General features: G+C 42.1%; 1 protein-coding gene across 5 annotated transcripts in view; it reads left to right on the top strand.

Annotated features, from left to right (window-relative positions):
* rfx4 (regulatory factor X4) overlaps positions 1 to 16,233 on the top strand; it is an 85,879-nt gene that overhangs the window by 53,764 nt on the left and 15,882 nt on the right. For all 5 annotated transcript variants that reach the window (XM_062983037.1, XM_062983035.1, XM_062983034.1 and 2 more), the window contains 5 exons: positions 929 to 1,029; positions 3,755 to 3,813; positions 5,435 to 5,579; positions 7,133 to 7,227; positions 14,835 to 14,952. In XM_062983037.1, coding sequence (XP_062839107.1) covers positions 929 to 1,029; positions 3,755 to 3,813; positions 5,435 to 5,579; positions 7,133 to 7,227; positions 14,835 to 14,952 — 518 coding nt within the window. The remainder of the gene's footprint in view (positions 1 to 928; positions 1,030 to 3,754; positions 3,814 to 5,434; positions 5,580 to 7,132; positions 7,228 to 14,834; positions 14,953 to 16,233) is intronic.

Here is a 16,233-nt window from a genome sequence, read left to right as displayed (position 1 = left end):
TGAAGAGTTTATGTCCCAGTCCAAATAGATTGGGCTGAGGGAACAGGGATGAAATCCAATATGATCCAAATGGGTCAGAGTTAGCAGCCTCACCCAAGATAAGTTACCTGAATGTAAAAGGAATATCTGTGAAAATGGTAGCATAAACAGGTCTCCTGTACCTATCAGGCTGTATTTTTTGGCAAGAATGACAGCATATTTATGTACATTGTCATGAGTGAAATTGGATTTTCTTGATGAATTACAGCTTTGTGAAACTGTTTTGTAAACTGTACTTGATCATCTCTTTCTTTTTGAGCTCACTATTTTTAAAAAATATCCACATAGGTATTTTGTTCAGCATTTAAAAATACTGGCAGGCAGGGCCGTAGCCAGAAAAAAATTTCAGGAGGGGTTTTGAAAATTTCGGGGGGGGGGGGGTTAACCCCTAGCACACACCCCTCCCCGCTACAAACCTGTCAATATCTGCTTGAAATAGTGCCTGGAGGGACTCTTAATGTTTTGTGTCTCATAGACTTAGCATGGGGATTTGGTTAACCAGTTAAAATTCATGAGTAAACCAGGTTTTTTTTATAACCTGAAAAATTTCGGGGGGGGGGGGTTGAACCCCTAACCCCCCCCCCCCCCTCGCTACAGGCCTGCTGGCAGGTATTTTGTGTGCTTTCATGTACAGTCTAAATTCCATATTGTAAACTTTTGCTTTATAATCCATTCACAGTGCATTCATGTACAGGGATATTCAGAAGTAAATGAGACTTGTTTCCAAATAAATATGCACAGGATTGTACTTCTAATGGACCAAATGCCAAGTAGGATTTCAGCCTCAGGATTTAAGTACTGATACGGAGTATTTTTTCATGCCTGAAAAGTATTAAAACAAAAACAGATCTGCAGCCTAGATTTTTGAAGTGGTGTTTTCCTTTTTCAGCTTGACCCAGGTGATCCGAAAGTTTGCCAAACAGCTGGATGAGTGGCTAAAAGTGGCTCTCCATGACTTGCCAGAAAACCTACGCAATATCAAGTTTGAGTGTATGTACTGTATCTCTTACTCTGGGCAGAAAAAGATGGTGGTATCAACCAATGCTGGTGACAAACGCAGAACTTTGTAATACAAATAAAATACTTCTTTCTCGTTCTCATCCAATTAGATCAGAGTGTGTATAAAGGTAGATTTGGATCTACCTTTATACACACCCAGTCTATGCAAATTGAAGCAGAATGAGAAAAGATTTTCATTATTTCACAGTAAGAACAACAAAATCCACCTTCTTCCAAATCAGCCTGCTGTTGCACAAGGAAAGTCACTTCACTGAAGTGAAAACTTCATCTTGGGAAAGCACAACTAAAGGTTATCCAACTGTTGCTCAAAAGAACCATGGATTCAGTTCACTTCAGGCAGTGAAATCAAATTCGTGAACTCATATTCTAACCTCTATAAACTGTATTTATGTGCCTTCAAGTTGCCTGTCAACTTATGATGACCCCATAAATTTCATAGGGTTTTCTTAGACAAGATATATTGAGAAATAGTTTGCCATTGCCTTTTTCTGAAAGTAAGCCATGCTCTCAGTTTAAAAAATACTTTTCATGAGAATCCAAGAAATTATCATGTCTAGCAACAAACAGTGCACGCACACACACATTCATAACAGAAAAGACAAGGTTCAAGTAGACATAGAGGCTACAACAGCCATTGGTACTTGGCAAAAATTAAGGAGCTTTATTTCAAGAGCTCCCACTTTTTTAGAGCATTCTAGAAGAACCCTATGTCTATGGACATATATGGACTATCCCAGCACACTGCTGGAATCCTTATCTTCCATGGATGAGCCAGTGTGGAACCTCCTGCTTTTCTGATATGGCTGATATGAAGCATGACTTCAGTGCATGATTTCCTGTGTTGCCTGAAATAGCAACAGCCAGAGATCTGTCTTGTCTTTCCTTTTCCCCCTGCTAACCTTGGAGGTTACCAGTAATGTAGCTGAGGCCAGACTCAAAGGATCAAAGCATGAAGAATGTTTGATTAGCAAGAATAATTATGTCATCTGACAATCCTTTCAGACTTCCCTTGACCCTCTCAGCTTTGCTTCAATCCCCACAGTAAAGGATTGGAAATGATAGCCCTCACCCAGAAATAATAGATTACTGTCTCATCATTGAAAAAAATGATAATGCTTGGTAAAGTGGAAGAATAGGAACAGAGAAAAGCTAGTCAGTGATGAACTGATTCAATAAAGGAAGCCATGGCTCTGAGTTTGAAAGCTCTAAGCTGGGTCTTGATTATCAAAGTTCTTGGTCATTTCTCATACACAAGATCACCCGAAGTCATAGCTATAGATTTCCTTCACTAAACAAAATGATTTTGGGATTGCTTGGTCCTTGAATAGGCAGTTAAATCCAAAAATGTGTTCCTGTTCAACACAAAAAACTTCCAGATTGCTTTGTTGACATTCCTGTAGTTATGAGGATTGTCAGAATATATGATGGAATGTCAACATTTGCCATGGGAAACCATGAGAAGCACATCATGATGGAAAGATCTCTGTTTTGTTCAGCGGCTCCTGTTGCAGGTGGGAGCAAATGGAACTCAAGAGCCATCATTCTGGCATCTCCTCGGCAAACAAGGAATTCCACTGAATTTTGATGTGTTGTGATTATTAAAATGAGACTTCCACAAATCCACTCCTGACCTACATAAATCAGCCCTCCCCAGACTATTAGTGGTCATGTATCACTTGAAATGGCACTGAATTTGGGTCGGCATTAATGGATAATTCTTCTAGCTTTGGAGAACAAGATGAACCTTCTTTTCACCAATTGCTTGAGCATAATTTTTGCAAATTCAAGCCATTCAAGAACTCTCAAGACTTTGGACTTTTTGAATACAGCTTGAGGCCTTTGCTCAGAAGAGGTGTTGGAGTTACAAAAAACAAAGAAAGAAAATAAAGAAGGCGATCAAATTACCCTTTCTCCACAGGAAAGGGCACTACACTTCTTCAGACACGCTTTGTAGCTGCCCGCAATGCACATCATCTATTGATGAAGCCTGCTTTACTTCATGGCTCTCAATCCTTCTCCTTTCATAAGTGCTAAATTCCACATCACAAAGTTTTCAAAAAAAAAAAAAAAAAAGCAAGAGAATGAGAGGAAGATGAAAAGGGGAGGGAAAACTCTCTTAGGGGAAAGATTAAGCACTGATTAGCTCCCAAAATTAAAAGCATCTTTTGTTGCAGAGACTCAGAACATAAACCACTAGATTATATATTTTTTGGAATTTAATAATTGGGTCAAACATTATAAGGTGAGATCCTTCTTTGAGAATGAATGCACTTCGCTACTATCAGCAAATAACAGAACACAGATAGAACAACTTTGTTTTCCATGGGGTCAAACATGTCCTGTGTTCAAAGATGTTATAGCTGAAATCCAGTGTAATATGAGGACAACTTATTTTATTTCTTGTTGTTAGCTTAATATATAATATTATATGAAATACTCTCTCTTGCATTTCATCTAAATAGCTGTGGACTTAACTACAATGTCATAAGGGTGACCAAATGCATACTTGTTCCTTAACAGATTATAACTACAATATTAACAGATGATAATTACAATATCAGGACATCTGAAAAGAACAGATACAAATGAGCAATATGTATACATATTGAATACCAAGGTGATGAAAACATGATAGATTTTTGGTACGCAAATAATCAGAGTGACTTAACCACATACATATCTCCTTCATTGGCAGTATCCAGGAGGTTTTCTCAAATTCTTCGGAGGCAGACATCATTAAATCATCTTTGTCAGGTATTTGTTGTTGTTTCTTTTCCTTCTTATGATTTAGTGATATCTCTTTCTATGTTTTGCAGTCCAGAAGTTAGATAAACCAAAATTCTTTGATGGGTCTTGCATGTTGATTTAAAAATATATTCATGTGTTTCACATGTTGGAGGAACAGTATTATTCAGATGAAACTTAACATATAGTCATAAATTCATAGTGCAAGCATCAGTATGGGTGAGCCTTTAATGCATCTGAAGAAGTATGTCCATTGGAATGCACAGAAGAAATGAGCAGAGTCAGCCTGTCATAGTTTTCGGTTTGAAGGAGAACAGCAGATGGCATTCTCGTCTGTTCCCTTACCTCCTGTTGACATAGAAGGCACCCGCTAACAACGTTGGTACCCAAAATTTGCTGGGTCAGACATCTACTTGACTCTTCTTGATTCATGAGGTAAAACTCTGAACTGGTGTAGGTAAAGGAAAAAAAGAAGCAAAATCTGGAGAGCATCCAAGGAAATCCACAGAACCAAAAAAGACATGGGAGGAGGGAGCAAACTTGTTTTCTGCTGCCCTAGAGACTAGGACGTGGAACAGTGGCTTCAAACTACAGGAAATGAGATTTCACCTGAACATCAGGAAGAACTTCCTCACTGTGAGAGCTGTTCAGCAGTGGAACTCTCTGCCCTGAAGTGTGGTGAAGGCTTTTTCTTTGGAGGCTTTTAAACAGAGGCTGGATGGCCATCTGTTGGGGGTGTTTTGAATGTGATTTTCTGGCCCACAAGGTCTCTTCCAACTCTATGATTCTATGATTCTATGTCTCAAAATGCTTCAAAATGGTATTGGTATAAAAGCCTGAAGTGTTTCAGCACATGTGTATTGAAGGCTTTATTTAGTCTATGCAGAATGATAAAAAGACAACTCATAAATATATGATATCATATTGTGGTAAAATCATTAATATGTTTGCACATTACCTATAGCCTGTGTATATCTACTTAGAATCAAATTTCTGAAACTCTCTAGTTATTTACCAATGAAAATGTGTGAGTGAAGGCTTATAATATGCCATATCTTGGAAACGGATGGTTATCTACTGATTTTAATATTTTTTTCCATCTCCTTACAAGATATACACAAATGCTTCCATTATGAAATCATTCTTACTTATTGTATACTTATTGTATACTGTTTAAAGACTAGAAGTCTGTAAAGACACTAGGCAATTACAAATGTAATGATGATTTTATGTAATGCAAAACTGTATTTATCTACTATCTGTTTATAATTTTGCATAGTATTCTAAAGAAAGCTACCAATAGACAACATTTTTCAACTGTCTTGAGATGTGTCCCCTGTTTCATCTGTGGACAAAGAAAAATACATTTTCTTTTCTAAATGGAAAATGCAGTAGAAAAAGTATAGGGAGAGAACTAGCAGGTTAATCCCTCCAATCAGGATCTGTAATTTCTGGGAACCAATGAACTGAATTAAGTTCTGAAATACCTCTTGCGACCTGTGGCTTTTCCAAACTAGGCCAAGGGGAAAATCAACTTAGCAGGCCTCAATAAGAAAGCGTATAAAGGGATAAAGTCTATTTTTAAGGTAATAAACCATAAACTAATGAATTATGTGGATTTGGATTGTAGGCATCAAGAACTGTGATCCACAGTGCGGACATTACATTCCAAATGTTGGAAGACTGGAGGAATGTGGACCTTAATAGCATCACCAAACAGACGCTATACACCATGGAGGACTCACGAGAGGAGCACAGGAAACTTATAATGCAATGTAAGAAAATAAAATTTACCTTTGAGAGCGTCAACTCTTGTCTCTCTTGGCCAAAGTTACTTTTTGGACTACAGAATTCCCTTCCCAACACATGGTCATTGATGGCTGGAAATTCTTGGGATTGTAGTTCAGAAAAATAACTTTTCCAAGTTCTACTTATTGCAATTGCAGAATGCTACAGCTTACTAATTCAATTGCTTTGACATCAATGGGATTCTTTCCTACATTTAATCATTTCTCAATGATTAAAATTCCAAAATGACCCATATTGGGAAAATGTTGGGAAAAAACAGCCACTTTAACTTTTTCCCTTCTTGATGTTTGCCTGTTCATAATTTCTTCCTAGTTGCATCATATTTGCAGAGAGAGAAAAGATTGAACTGGGAGCATTCACAAGCAAGTGTGCAAATGTGCACTATTGTGCACAATCACTCCAGTGCAAATTCTACTGTCTTTAGCAAGACATTCTCTCAGAGAAAGGAAGTGCATATAGGATTGTATCTTGAAATTATTTTAGTATTCCTGCTTTTTCTGAAGACTCTGTAAAGCATATACAAGTTCCAATACATCTGTGTCCCACTGGAATGGCAATAAAAGAGAAGCAAAAGAGGGCCTTCTCAGCCTTGCTCTTCAGTTGTGAAATGCCTTCTCCTAAGAGATCTGGCACCCAGTCAAAGCTGTTGGGACTTAATTGATTCTAAATGTGTGTGTGTGTATAATTTTGGTTACTTTTAAGCTATTTTAACTTGTTGCCATATTTAATGTATTTTATCCTGCTCAAGCTATATTATTATTTTAATTTGAAATGGTTTGTATTTGTTGCTTCATCTGTATTATATAATTTCTGTACTTATTTTAAAGTTTGCCCGAGCCACTTTAAACATTTGCAAAAAGCAGCCTAAAATGTTTTAAATAAGTAACACAATACATGCACAAATCTGTTTAATGTTGCTTGTTGTATATTTGAGAGAGATTCCAGTTATAGAAATAATATGTAAGAACTACTTTGAGCTAATTGAGCTTGATGGTGATATAAGTTTTTATAGGAAATAATTTGCCTTTTAGTTAGTACAAATAATGCTAGTTGCAATTATGGGATATATTTGTCGAACTGTGGAGTATTTCCTGATGGGAAGTCCATCAATATCTTTGGCACATTTTGGGATTAAAGAGCATCTTTATGCATTTCTAAAACAATTTCATGCATGACCTTCTTTATCAAAAGGGTCAGAACACAGAATTGGGGCTCAGAAGAGTGATTGTAGTAGTTGGTTCTGTGATTTAGTTACAGATAGGCACTGCTGGAAAAAAATACAACCAAAACGTCGTTGGTTTTTGAGTTTTGTTATTGATTTTTAAACAATGCAAGAGTAGCTTCTCTATTCTTTAGCTTCTCCATTCTTTATAAACAGCATATTTTAATATAGTTTAGCAACATATACAATGTTACCAGGAGAAATTAGGAAATTACACTACATTCTGATTGTTTAAAAACTTTCAATAAGAGACAATAGTAAAGACTTATTTAGATCATTGGTGCTTTATTTTGCCAGTATATCAGGAGTTTGATCACCTTCTGGAGGAACAATCACCCATCGAGTCTTATGTAGAATGGCTGGATTCCATGGTGGACAGATGCGTTGTGAAGGTCAGTAAAAGCAGATCTAGAACATTGATTAATTCCTACAAACAAGGTCAGTTCTGGTTATTACTTGGATGAGAGACTACCAACAAATACCGAGCGCTCTAGGCTATATTTTAGAGGAAGGGAATATGCAAAGTCAGTTCAAGAAAGACAAACAGTACTAGTAACGGCTTTACTGTGCAAAAGTCAGGTTGTCCTGTCTTCTCCTGTATGATTTAGAAGAGATTACGAGGATCTGCTGAACCAATGGCCTCAGAATGAGGTACTCATGAGATCAGCTAATAATGTTCTTCCATGGGACTCAATCCAGCATAGAGTCAAATGTAAGGCTGGAGATGTTTTGTTTTAATTAGAACCTTCAGAATCCCCCAATTGGTTCAACTGAAGAATTTTAGGAATGATACTTTAAGCAGAACAGGCCCATTGAATCACTTGGGCTAATGTAAGCGTTATGATTTATCATTCAGTCTAGCAACTGGGTGGAAATATTTTCAAGTTTATCAAAGTTCTTCCTTTCTTTCAGTGGAGGCTCAGCAAATGATAGTGTGGCTCTCCTGTCCCAACGGAATTTAATTTGTTTTCTGTAGTTTGCCCCTATGAGCAACTTAAAACCAATTTGATGATCATTTGGAAAATAAACCTTAAAAATAACTTAGGGAAAAAAGACATTGGTCAGTCTGCATAGGAATGACATGGTGGAGATTCCTTTTTTAGTTAGTCAGTGGCTCCTGCAACAGGCTCCAGTTGCTCCATTGTTAGTCTGGCCATGGTTGTTTAACAAGCTAATAATCTGCTCCATTCAAATTCCCCAATTTATGATGTGGTGCCTTCATCCCTTGAAAGGATTTCTGTGGGCCATGAGCTTCAGTTTTCTTTCAATCTTGCACAAATGGAATTCTGCCTTCAGTTTAGTCGGCCATAAACAGGGATGTTGGCAAGGGTTTCACAGGGAAGTGGTCACTGCCTCAATCACTCCTCTTTGTGTTATAAAGTGCTTTATACTGAATGCCAAAAAATGATGTATGAGAGCATGACTCTTCAATAGTGTAAAAACTACATGTTTGAACCTACTGTGTGAATAGTTATGATAAATGGTTAGCCATCAAGAGTTGAATTATAACTACTGTGCTAGCATGATTCCCATGAAATGGCTGCAATCTATACAAATGCATATACTTCTCGATACCCAACACATGTCCTACGCAGAGCAGACTTGCTGAAATGAATTTGACTTAGTAGACACAACTAATTTAAATCCCACAGATATCAGTGGATATACTTTGAGTAAGATGAATGTTGACTTTAGCTCTTTGTAAACTCTTCACTTCCAAATCTGAAAAGCATGGCAGTATTTCATTTCCATGGGGAGACATACACAGTGGAGCCTTGGTATCCACCGGGCTGCCTATAGATACCAAAATCTATGAATGATCAAATCCCACTATATGCAATGTCATAGCAAAATGGTGTCCTTTATATAAAATGGCAGAAACAAGTTTTGCGCTTTGGAGGTTTATAAAATACTAGCTTAGGTATTTGGCGATTTGTAACACTATTTATTTGAAAAAGTAATTGTTTTGGGATTTTATTTGAATGGTCCCATGAAGAAAATGTGTAAGGATGTGAGTGGACTACAACTAACATCATGCCAGATTAATCCCCCTCAGCCTCCACCAGTACTTAAAGATGGTCATATTGGGCCTGTGTGCCAGGTTTAGTCCAGATCCATCATCATTTAGGTTCATAGTGCTCTCAATGTGGGTGAACTACAACTCCTTAAAGACAAGGTCAATTTCCCCCGAACATCTCCAGTATGTTATGTTGGTTTTGCTCCATATCCATCATCGGTGTGGTTCAGAGTGCGCTCTGGCTGCATGATGAACTATAACTCCCGTCATGCAGGGTCAATCCCTCCAAACCCCTCCAGTATGTTCTGTAGGTCATGGGAGTTCTGTGTGCCAAGTTTGGCCCAGATCCATCATCAGTGGAGTTCATAATTCTCCCTGGATGCAGGGTGTATAACAACTTCCATCATGTTGGGTCAATCCCCTCAAAACCCCTTCAGTATTTTCTGTTGGCTATGTGGGTTCTTTGTGCCATGTTTGGTCCAGATCCATCATCGGTGTGATTCAGAGTGCTTCCTAGATGCAGGGTGAACTACAACTCCCACCATGTTGTATCAATCCCACCCAAACCCCTCCAGTGTGTTCTATTGGTCATAGTGGTTCTGTGTGCCAAATTTGTTATAGATTTGTGGGGTTTACAAGGCTTTCTGGATGCTGGGTGAATTATAACTTCCATCATGTTGGGTCATTCATCTCAAACCTCTTCAGTGCACTCTATTGGTCATGGGAGAATGGGGTCTGTGTGCCAAGTTTGGTCCAGATCCATCATCGGTGGGGGCCACAGGGCTCTCTGGATGAAGGGTGAACTATAACTCTCATCCTGTTGAGTCAGTCTCCCGAACCCCACCAGTATTCAAAGTTGGTCTTGTTGGGTATGTGTGCCAAGTTTGATCCAGATCCATCGTTGGTGGTAGTCACAAGATAGATAGATAGATAGATAGATAGATAGATAGATAGATAGATAGATAGATAGGATTTTCAAAACATGGGTAGCTGAATTGTTGATGTAAGATTCTAATTCTCCTCCAATTGAAGGACCACAAGGCCCTGCAACATAGGTAACCTTACTTCCCCTAGCAACCTTGACACAAGTAACATACTTCTAAAGGAGGAAGCAGACTGGTGGAACACCTTACTGTAAAAATATATTTATTTATTTATTTATTTATTTATTTCAAATATTTCTATCCTGCCCTTCTCACCCGGAGGGACTCAGGGCGGCGTACAATTGGCAACAATTCGATGCCGATACATCATTAAAAACAACAACATATAAAAAATACAACCAATTAAATACAGTATAAAATATAAAACATAAAACGTGTTTAAAATCCGTTCGTCCAATATCCTCCAACTTTATCCATATAACAATCTGGGTCGTCTTTATCATTTATTCATTAAAAGCCTGGGCACAAAGCCATGTTTTTAAGGCTTTCTAAAACTCAAAAGGGTTGGGGCTTGCCGTATATCTCTGGGGAGGGTGTTCCATAGCCGGGGAGCCACCACCGAGAAGGCCCTGTCCCTCGTTCCCACCAGCCGCGCCTGTGAGGCAGGCGGGACTGAGAGCAGGGCCTCTCCAGATGACCTCAGGGATCTTCCTGGCTCATAGGAGAAGATACGTTCGGACAAGTAGATTGGGCCAGAACCGTTTAGGGCTTTATAGGTCAAAACCAGCACTTTGAATTGGGCTCGGTAGCATATCGGCAACCAGTGGAGCTGGCTTAACAAGGGGGTAGTACGCTCCCTGTAAGCCGCCCCAGTCATTAGTCTGGCTGCCGCCCGTTGTACTAGTTGGAGCTTCCGGGCCGTCTTCAGAGGCAACCCCACGTAGAGAGCGTTGCAGTAGTCCAAACGGGATGTAACCAGAGCGTGGACCACCGTGGCCAAGTCAGACCTCCCAAGGAACGGGCGCAGCTGGCGCACAAGTCTTAGTTGTGCGAAGGCTTCCCTGGCCACCGCCGAGACCTGGGGTTCCAGGCTCAGCGATGAGTCCAGGAGAACCCCCAGACTGCGAACCTGCGTCTTCAGGGGGAGTGCGACCCCGTCCAGCACAGGCTGTAACCCTATTCCCTGTTCAGCCTTGCGACTGACCAGGAGGACCTCTGTCTTGTCTGGATTAAGTTTCAATTTGTTCGCCCTCATCCAGTCCGACACAGCGACCAGACACCGGTTCAGGACCTGAACAGCCTCCTTAGTGACAGGTGGGAAGGAGTGACAGAGCTGGACATCATCTGCGTACAGATGACACCTCACCCCGAAACTCCGGATGATCTCTCCCAGCGGCTTCATGTAGATGTTAAACAACATGGGGGACAGTACTGAACCCTGCGGGACCCCACAAGTCAATGGTTGTGGGGCCGAGCAGGCGTCCCCCAATGACACCATCTGGGAACGCCCCTCCAGGAAGGACCGGAGCCACTGCAAAACAGTACCTCCGAGACCCATCCCGGCAAGGCGCCCCAGAAGGATACCGTGATCGACGGTATCGAAGGCCGCTGAGAGGTTCAGCAGAACCAGCAGGGACACACTCCCCCTGTCCAGTTCCCGGCGTAGATCATCGACTAAGGCGACCAAGGCTGTCTCGGTACCATGCCCCGGCCTGAAGCCAGACTGTGCCGGATCCAGATAATCGATATCTACCAAGAATGCCTGGAGTTGTGCGGCCACCACACGTTCCACGACCTTGCCCAAAAAGGGGAGATTGGAAATAGGCCGATAGTTCTCCAGTTGAGTGGGGTCCAGTGATGGCTTCTTCAACAGCGGTTTGATCACAGCCAATTTAAGGGAGGCATTCACCACCACCTTCACCCACTCGGCCAATCCCCCTCTGGCTTCTCTCACCAGCCAGGATGGGCAGGGGTCTAGGATGCATGTGGTAGCCCTCACCTCTCCAAGCACCTTGTCCACGTCCTCAGGCTGAGCCAATTGAAACGAATCCATCAAAATGGGACAAGCAGGTGCTCTTGCTACATCCTCGGAGACTGCCGTTAATATGGTGTCAAAGCTAGAACGGATCAAAGCGACTTTGTCCGCAAAAAACTGAGCAAATGCTTCACAGCGGGCTGCCGAGTTGTCAGGGATCCCGTCTTGGGGGGCGGGATATAACAAACCTCTGACAACTCGGAACAGCTCCGCCGGACGGTTCTTTGCAAACGCAATATTAGCTGCAAAGAAAACATTCTTTGCAGCATCTATTGCCGCAGCATATGCCCTGAGATAGAGACATAGCCGTGTTCGGTTTGGCTCGCTCGGCTTCGAACGCCACACACCCTCTAGTTCCCTCTTCTTTCGCTTCATCGCTGCCAGCTCCTCAGTGAACCAAGGAGATGGTTTAGCTCGGGTACTCGAAAGGGGACGTTCCGGAGCGATCGTGTCTATTGCCCTAGTCACCTCCTTGTTCCAGAGGGCGACCAGAGCATCGACAGAATCACCAGCCAAGGAGGCGGGAAATTCCCCAAGAGCCATCAGGAATCCATCCGGATCCATAAGCCTCCTGGGGCGGACCATTTTGGGTCCTCCACCCCTGCGGAGGTTGGGGGGCGCAGTGATTCTAAACCTGATCAGGTGATGGTCGGTCCATGGCAAAGGAGCGATGGTGAGCTCCTCCACACCGCCACCTTCCTCCCATCCCTGGCAGAAAACCAAGTCAAGTGTGTGCCCCGCTCTGTGGGTAGGGCCAGATACTAGTTGGGACAGCCCCATGGTTGCCATGGCGGCCATGAAGTCCTGAGCTGCACCAGAAGGAGTGGTCTCGGCATGGACATTGAAGTCCCCCAGCACAATGAGTCATTGGGACTCCAGCGCCAGGCCAGAGACCATCCCTGCTAGCTCAGGCAGGGAGACTGTAGTGCAGCAGGGTGGTCGGTACACTAGCAGAATCCCTAAACTGTCCCGGCCCCCTACCCTCAGATGAGCACACTCAAACAAGGTAGACTGCGGGATGGGGCACCTGGTCAGGGGGATGGACTCCTTATAGACCACTGCAACCCCTCCTCCCCTCCCTCCAGATCTTGGTTGATGCTGCATGGCATAACCTGGTGGACAAAGCTGGGTGAGATTGGCCCCCCCAGCTTCATCCAACCAGGTCTCCGTTATGCACGCCAGGTCTGCCTGCTCATCCAGGATAAGATCCTGGATGATTGCAGCTTTACCATTGACAGACCTGGCGTTCAGCAGCACCACCTTCAGATCGGAGGGCCCGCCAACTTGGGCACCCAGGTTTACTGTGTCAGGAGGCCGTTTTAAATCTACAAGCACTCTGTTGCTCACCCTAGGCCAAATTAGATTATGCCTCCCTTTCCCGTATCTCCCCCTCCCCTGGATCACCTCGATGGGGGCCCCCCAGCTGCTAGACACATACCCTCTCCCTACATAGTCTACCATAATGGTAGACTCACTTTCACACGTGAGGATCTTATTACCGCTGTCTCCTACTTATCTCCTTTAAGGACATATTGGTATTCTAACTGGGAGCAGTAGTATACTCAGCGTAAAGTGCTACAATGATGGTACTTTACCCCAACCCCTATGAGAGTGCTCCAGTGCTTTTATCCATGGTTGTTAATTGCACTGGCCCAATAGACTTTAACCACTGCCTTCCCTTCCCACCCTCCTCTTAGCCCTCCCTGCCCCTTAATTAACCTCCTAGCTCCTAATACACCTTGATCACAACAGATGTTAACAATAGCTGTAACTACCCAAAGTGCAATAGTGCTTAATTCAAATAAAAAGGGGGGGTCCAGCAATAAATATTTGATGTAATCATAATATATACTTGATGTGGTATAAGAGGTAGGCGGTTCAATTCAAGTTACTTCATAAAGTGCAGTAGTTCAATTCTATTGGAAAGTGCTTCAGTACTCTGAAAGTGTTTTAATAGTGACACACTGTCCCCTTAAAGTGCTTGGTATGCACCTAGTTTTTAAAGTTTTTAAAGTGGTCAGCAGGCAGCAGCTCAATGGCAGGAACTTCACAACAATAACAGTTTGAGAATTACAGTGTTGGTAGGCGGTAAGTCTCTTCGTAAAGTGCTTGGTGCATAGCAAGTTTGGTAACTGAAACTTCGCCTTGCCTTCCTCCACCGTGATAGCAAGTTTGGTAGCTGAAACTTCGCCTTGCCTTCCTCCACCGTGATAGAATTATACTACAGGAGCTGGTCCAGTCACAAAGGGCAGCGCGATGTCAATAGGGCAGCGCGAAATAAGGGCGAGTTGCCCCACTAGAATCTCACCAAGCACAGGGTCCTTGCTCCACCAGCACATACAGCCTTGTCACAGAACACCGTCTGCTTCCTCCAGTAGCTGCTCCTCCAGCAGCTGCTCAGCCGCCAGCAAGCACAGTGAGTAAGAGCAGTAGAAGGGGAGGCAGTGGAAGGAGGGCAGAGCCAAGCGGCTCCAGCACAGCAGCAGAAGCCCCACAACTCCAGCTCCAGTGTGATAGTCCAGACGACCTCCAAGATGGCACAGTGACAATATGGGCAATGGACAACAAAATTCTAAAAAGATTCTTTAAAAAAGAGTCTAAAAAACCTGGCAGCCGGTAGGGATTCAAGAGTCTTACTTCAAGAGTCTTACTTCGCTCAGACAGATCCTACAGCTTGTCTCTTTGGAAGCTGTATTCTTAATGGTGAGGGTTCTCCCCCACTTTCTTCTCACTTCACACACCAGCAGACCGCTCCAGGCAACTCTGTCACCTTATGGCTTAGTCTTGGCTTTTGAAGTGGAGAATTGTAAATAGAGTTGTAAATAGAGTTGTAAATAGCAGCAGTTGTAAATAGCAGCAGTGGGGGGGCTCAAGTTCTTCAGCAGCCACACGGAACCCGCAAACGCCCGTCCTCCCCCGGCGCCATCTTCTCTCTCATTAATTCATAATTCATAATTCATATATAGTTGCAGTTGGACTTAATTCCTTAACAAAGCAAAAGGAGGCGCTAACAGTTTACAGTGAAGGTACATCTGCATCACATCTATTTCTTTTCCTTGACAGGTAGCTGCTAAGAGACAAGGTTCTTTGAAGAAAGTAGCTCAGCAGTTCCTCTTGATGTGGTCCTGTTTTGGCACAAGAGTTATCCGGGATATGACTTTGCACAGTGCCCCCAGCTTTGGTACTTTTTCTTTATATCTTTATAGCTTGTTGTCAACTTATTAGGGGAACAATAATTCATCTTAAGAGAAGTTGCTATAGTATTAAATAGCATTATTGCATTGCTATATTAGATGTAAATGCTACAAAGAACTCACAATCCTTGTAAAATCTTGCATTGTTAAGTCTTGTGAAAGCAATAAGACTACAATGCATTGTACTGAATAGTTCTCTTCTAAAGCCCCTTTTGCATTACAGTTATAGCACTATGATTCCACTGTAATTGCCATGGATGCATCTTGTTGAGTCCTAGACTTTGCAGTTTGGTGAGGCATTATAACCCTCCTTGGCTGAAGATTTAAAATACTCCTCTCAGAACTGCAAAATCTAGTATTCCATGAGGTTGAACCACAACAGAATTGTAGTTCTATAATTATGTAGTGTAAAAGGGCTCATACGAAAGATGCAGATATTATGTCTTAAGTAACAGAGTAGTTGTAGTACTATTTTTGGAATCAGTTATGTCACTTAGATACTTCCCTCAACCATAGTGGAGGCAATGGTGGAGGACTTGCCTTACAAGAAAAAATAACTTACATTAAGTGGCAGTATGATAGGAGAATGGATGTAAATGAAAGTTTGCATATGAACGGCACTGCAATATGTTTCATGATGTTAGCAGCACTGCTTATCGTGTAGGGTTCATATAGGGTTCATTTGAGCTCTACTTCAGGCAGCAAAATATATTGGAGAAAGTATTGGACATGAGGGATAAAATCTCAGCAGCTCTCTATGTACTTTAATATTAAAAGAACAACCACTCCCGTACACCATGCTGATGTGGGAATTCTGGGAGGTTCGTGCCCAAAACATTACCTTGCAAGCTGTGGAAGAAGCCACGAGTGTAAAAATCCCAAACATAATAAGCAGAAAACAAGAAAGGTTATTTAGGTTTTAATTCAATATGCATAGAATTTGCCTTAACAGTTTTGCTACCTTTCCATCATGTCACCTGAAGTATGCTATTTCACCTTCCCTAAAAATAGGACTACTTCTGAACTTCAACATTGTGGATTCGGCCTGTATATAAATAATTACAGTTGACCTTCCACATTTGCAAGCTAAACCTTTATGGGTTTGATTATATGTGATTTGATTAATATCTAGGAATCTCTAGGCTTTCCAACACCATTTCCACGATCGTCATCTGATGGAAGTTGACCATAGATTTGCTCTGGAAGACCCAGAGGGTCCTAGAAAAGTGTTCTTTTGGGTTTGTGGGGTTCTGCTCCACTAAACCCCG

Source organism: Anolis carolinensis, chromosome 5 (genome assembly GCF_035594765.1).
Source record: "Anolis carolinensis isolate JA03-04 chromosome 5, rAnoCar3.1.pri, whole genome shotgun sequence".
Classification (NCBI taxonomy): Eukaryota; Metazoa; Chordata; class Lepidosauria; order Squamata; family Dactyloidae; genus Anolis; species Anolis carolinensis.
The sequence above is the reverse complement of the archived record's forward strand: the minus strand, read 5'-3'. Positions and strand labels throughout refer to the sequence as shown.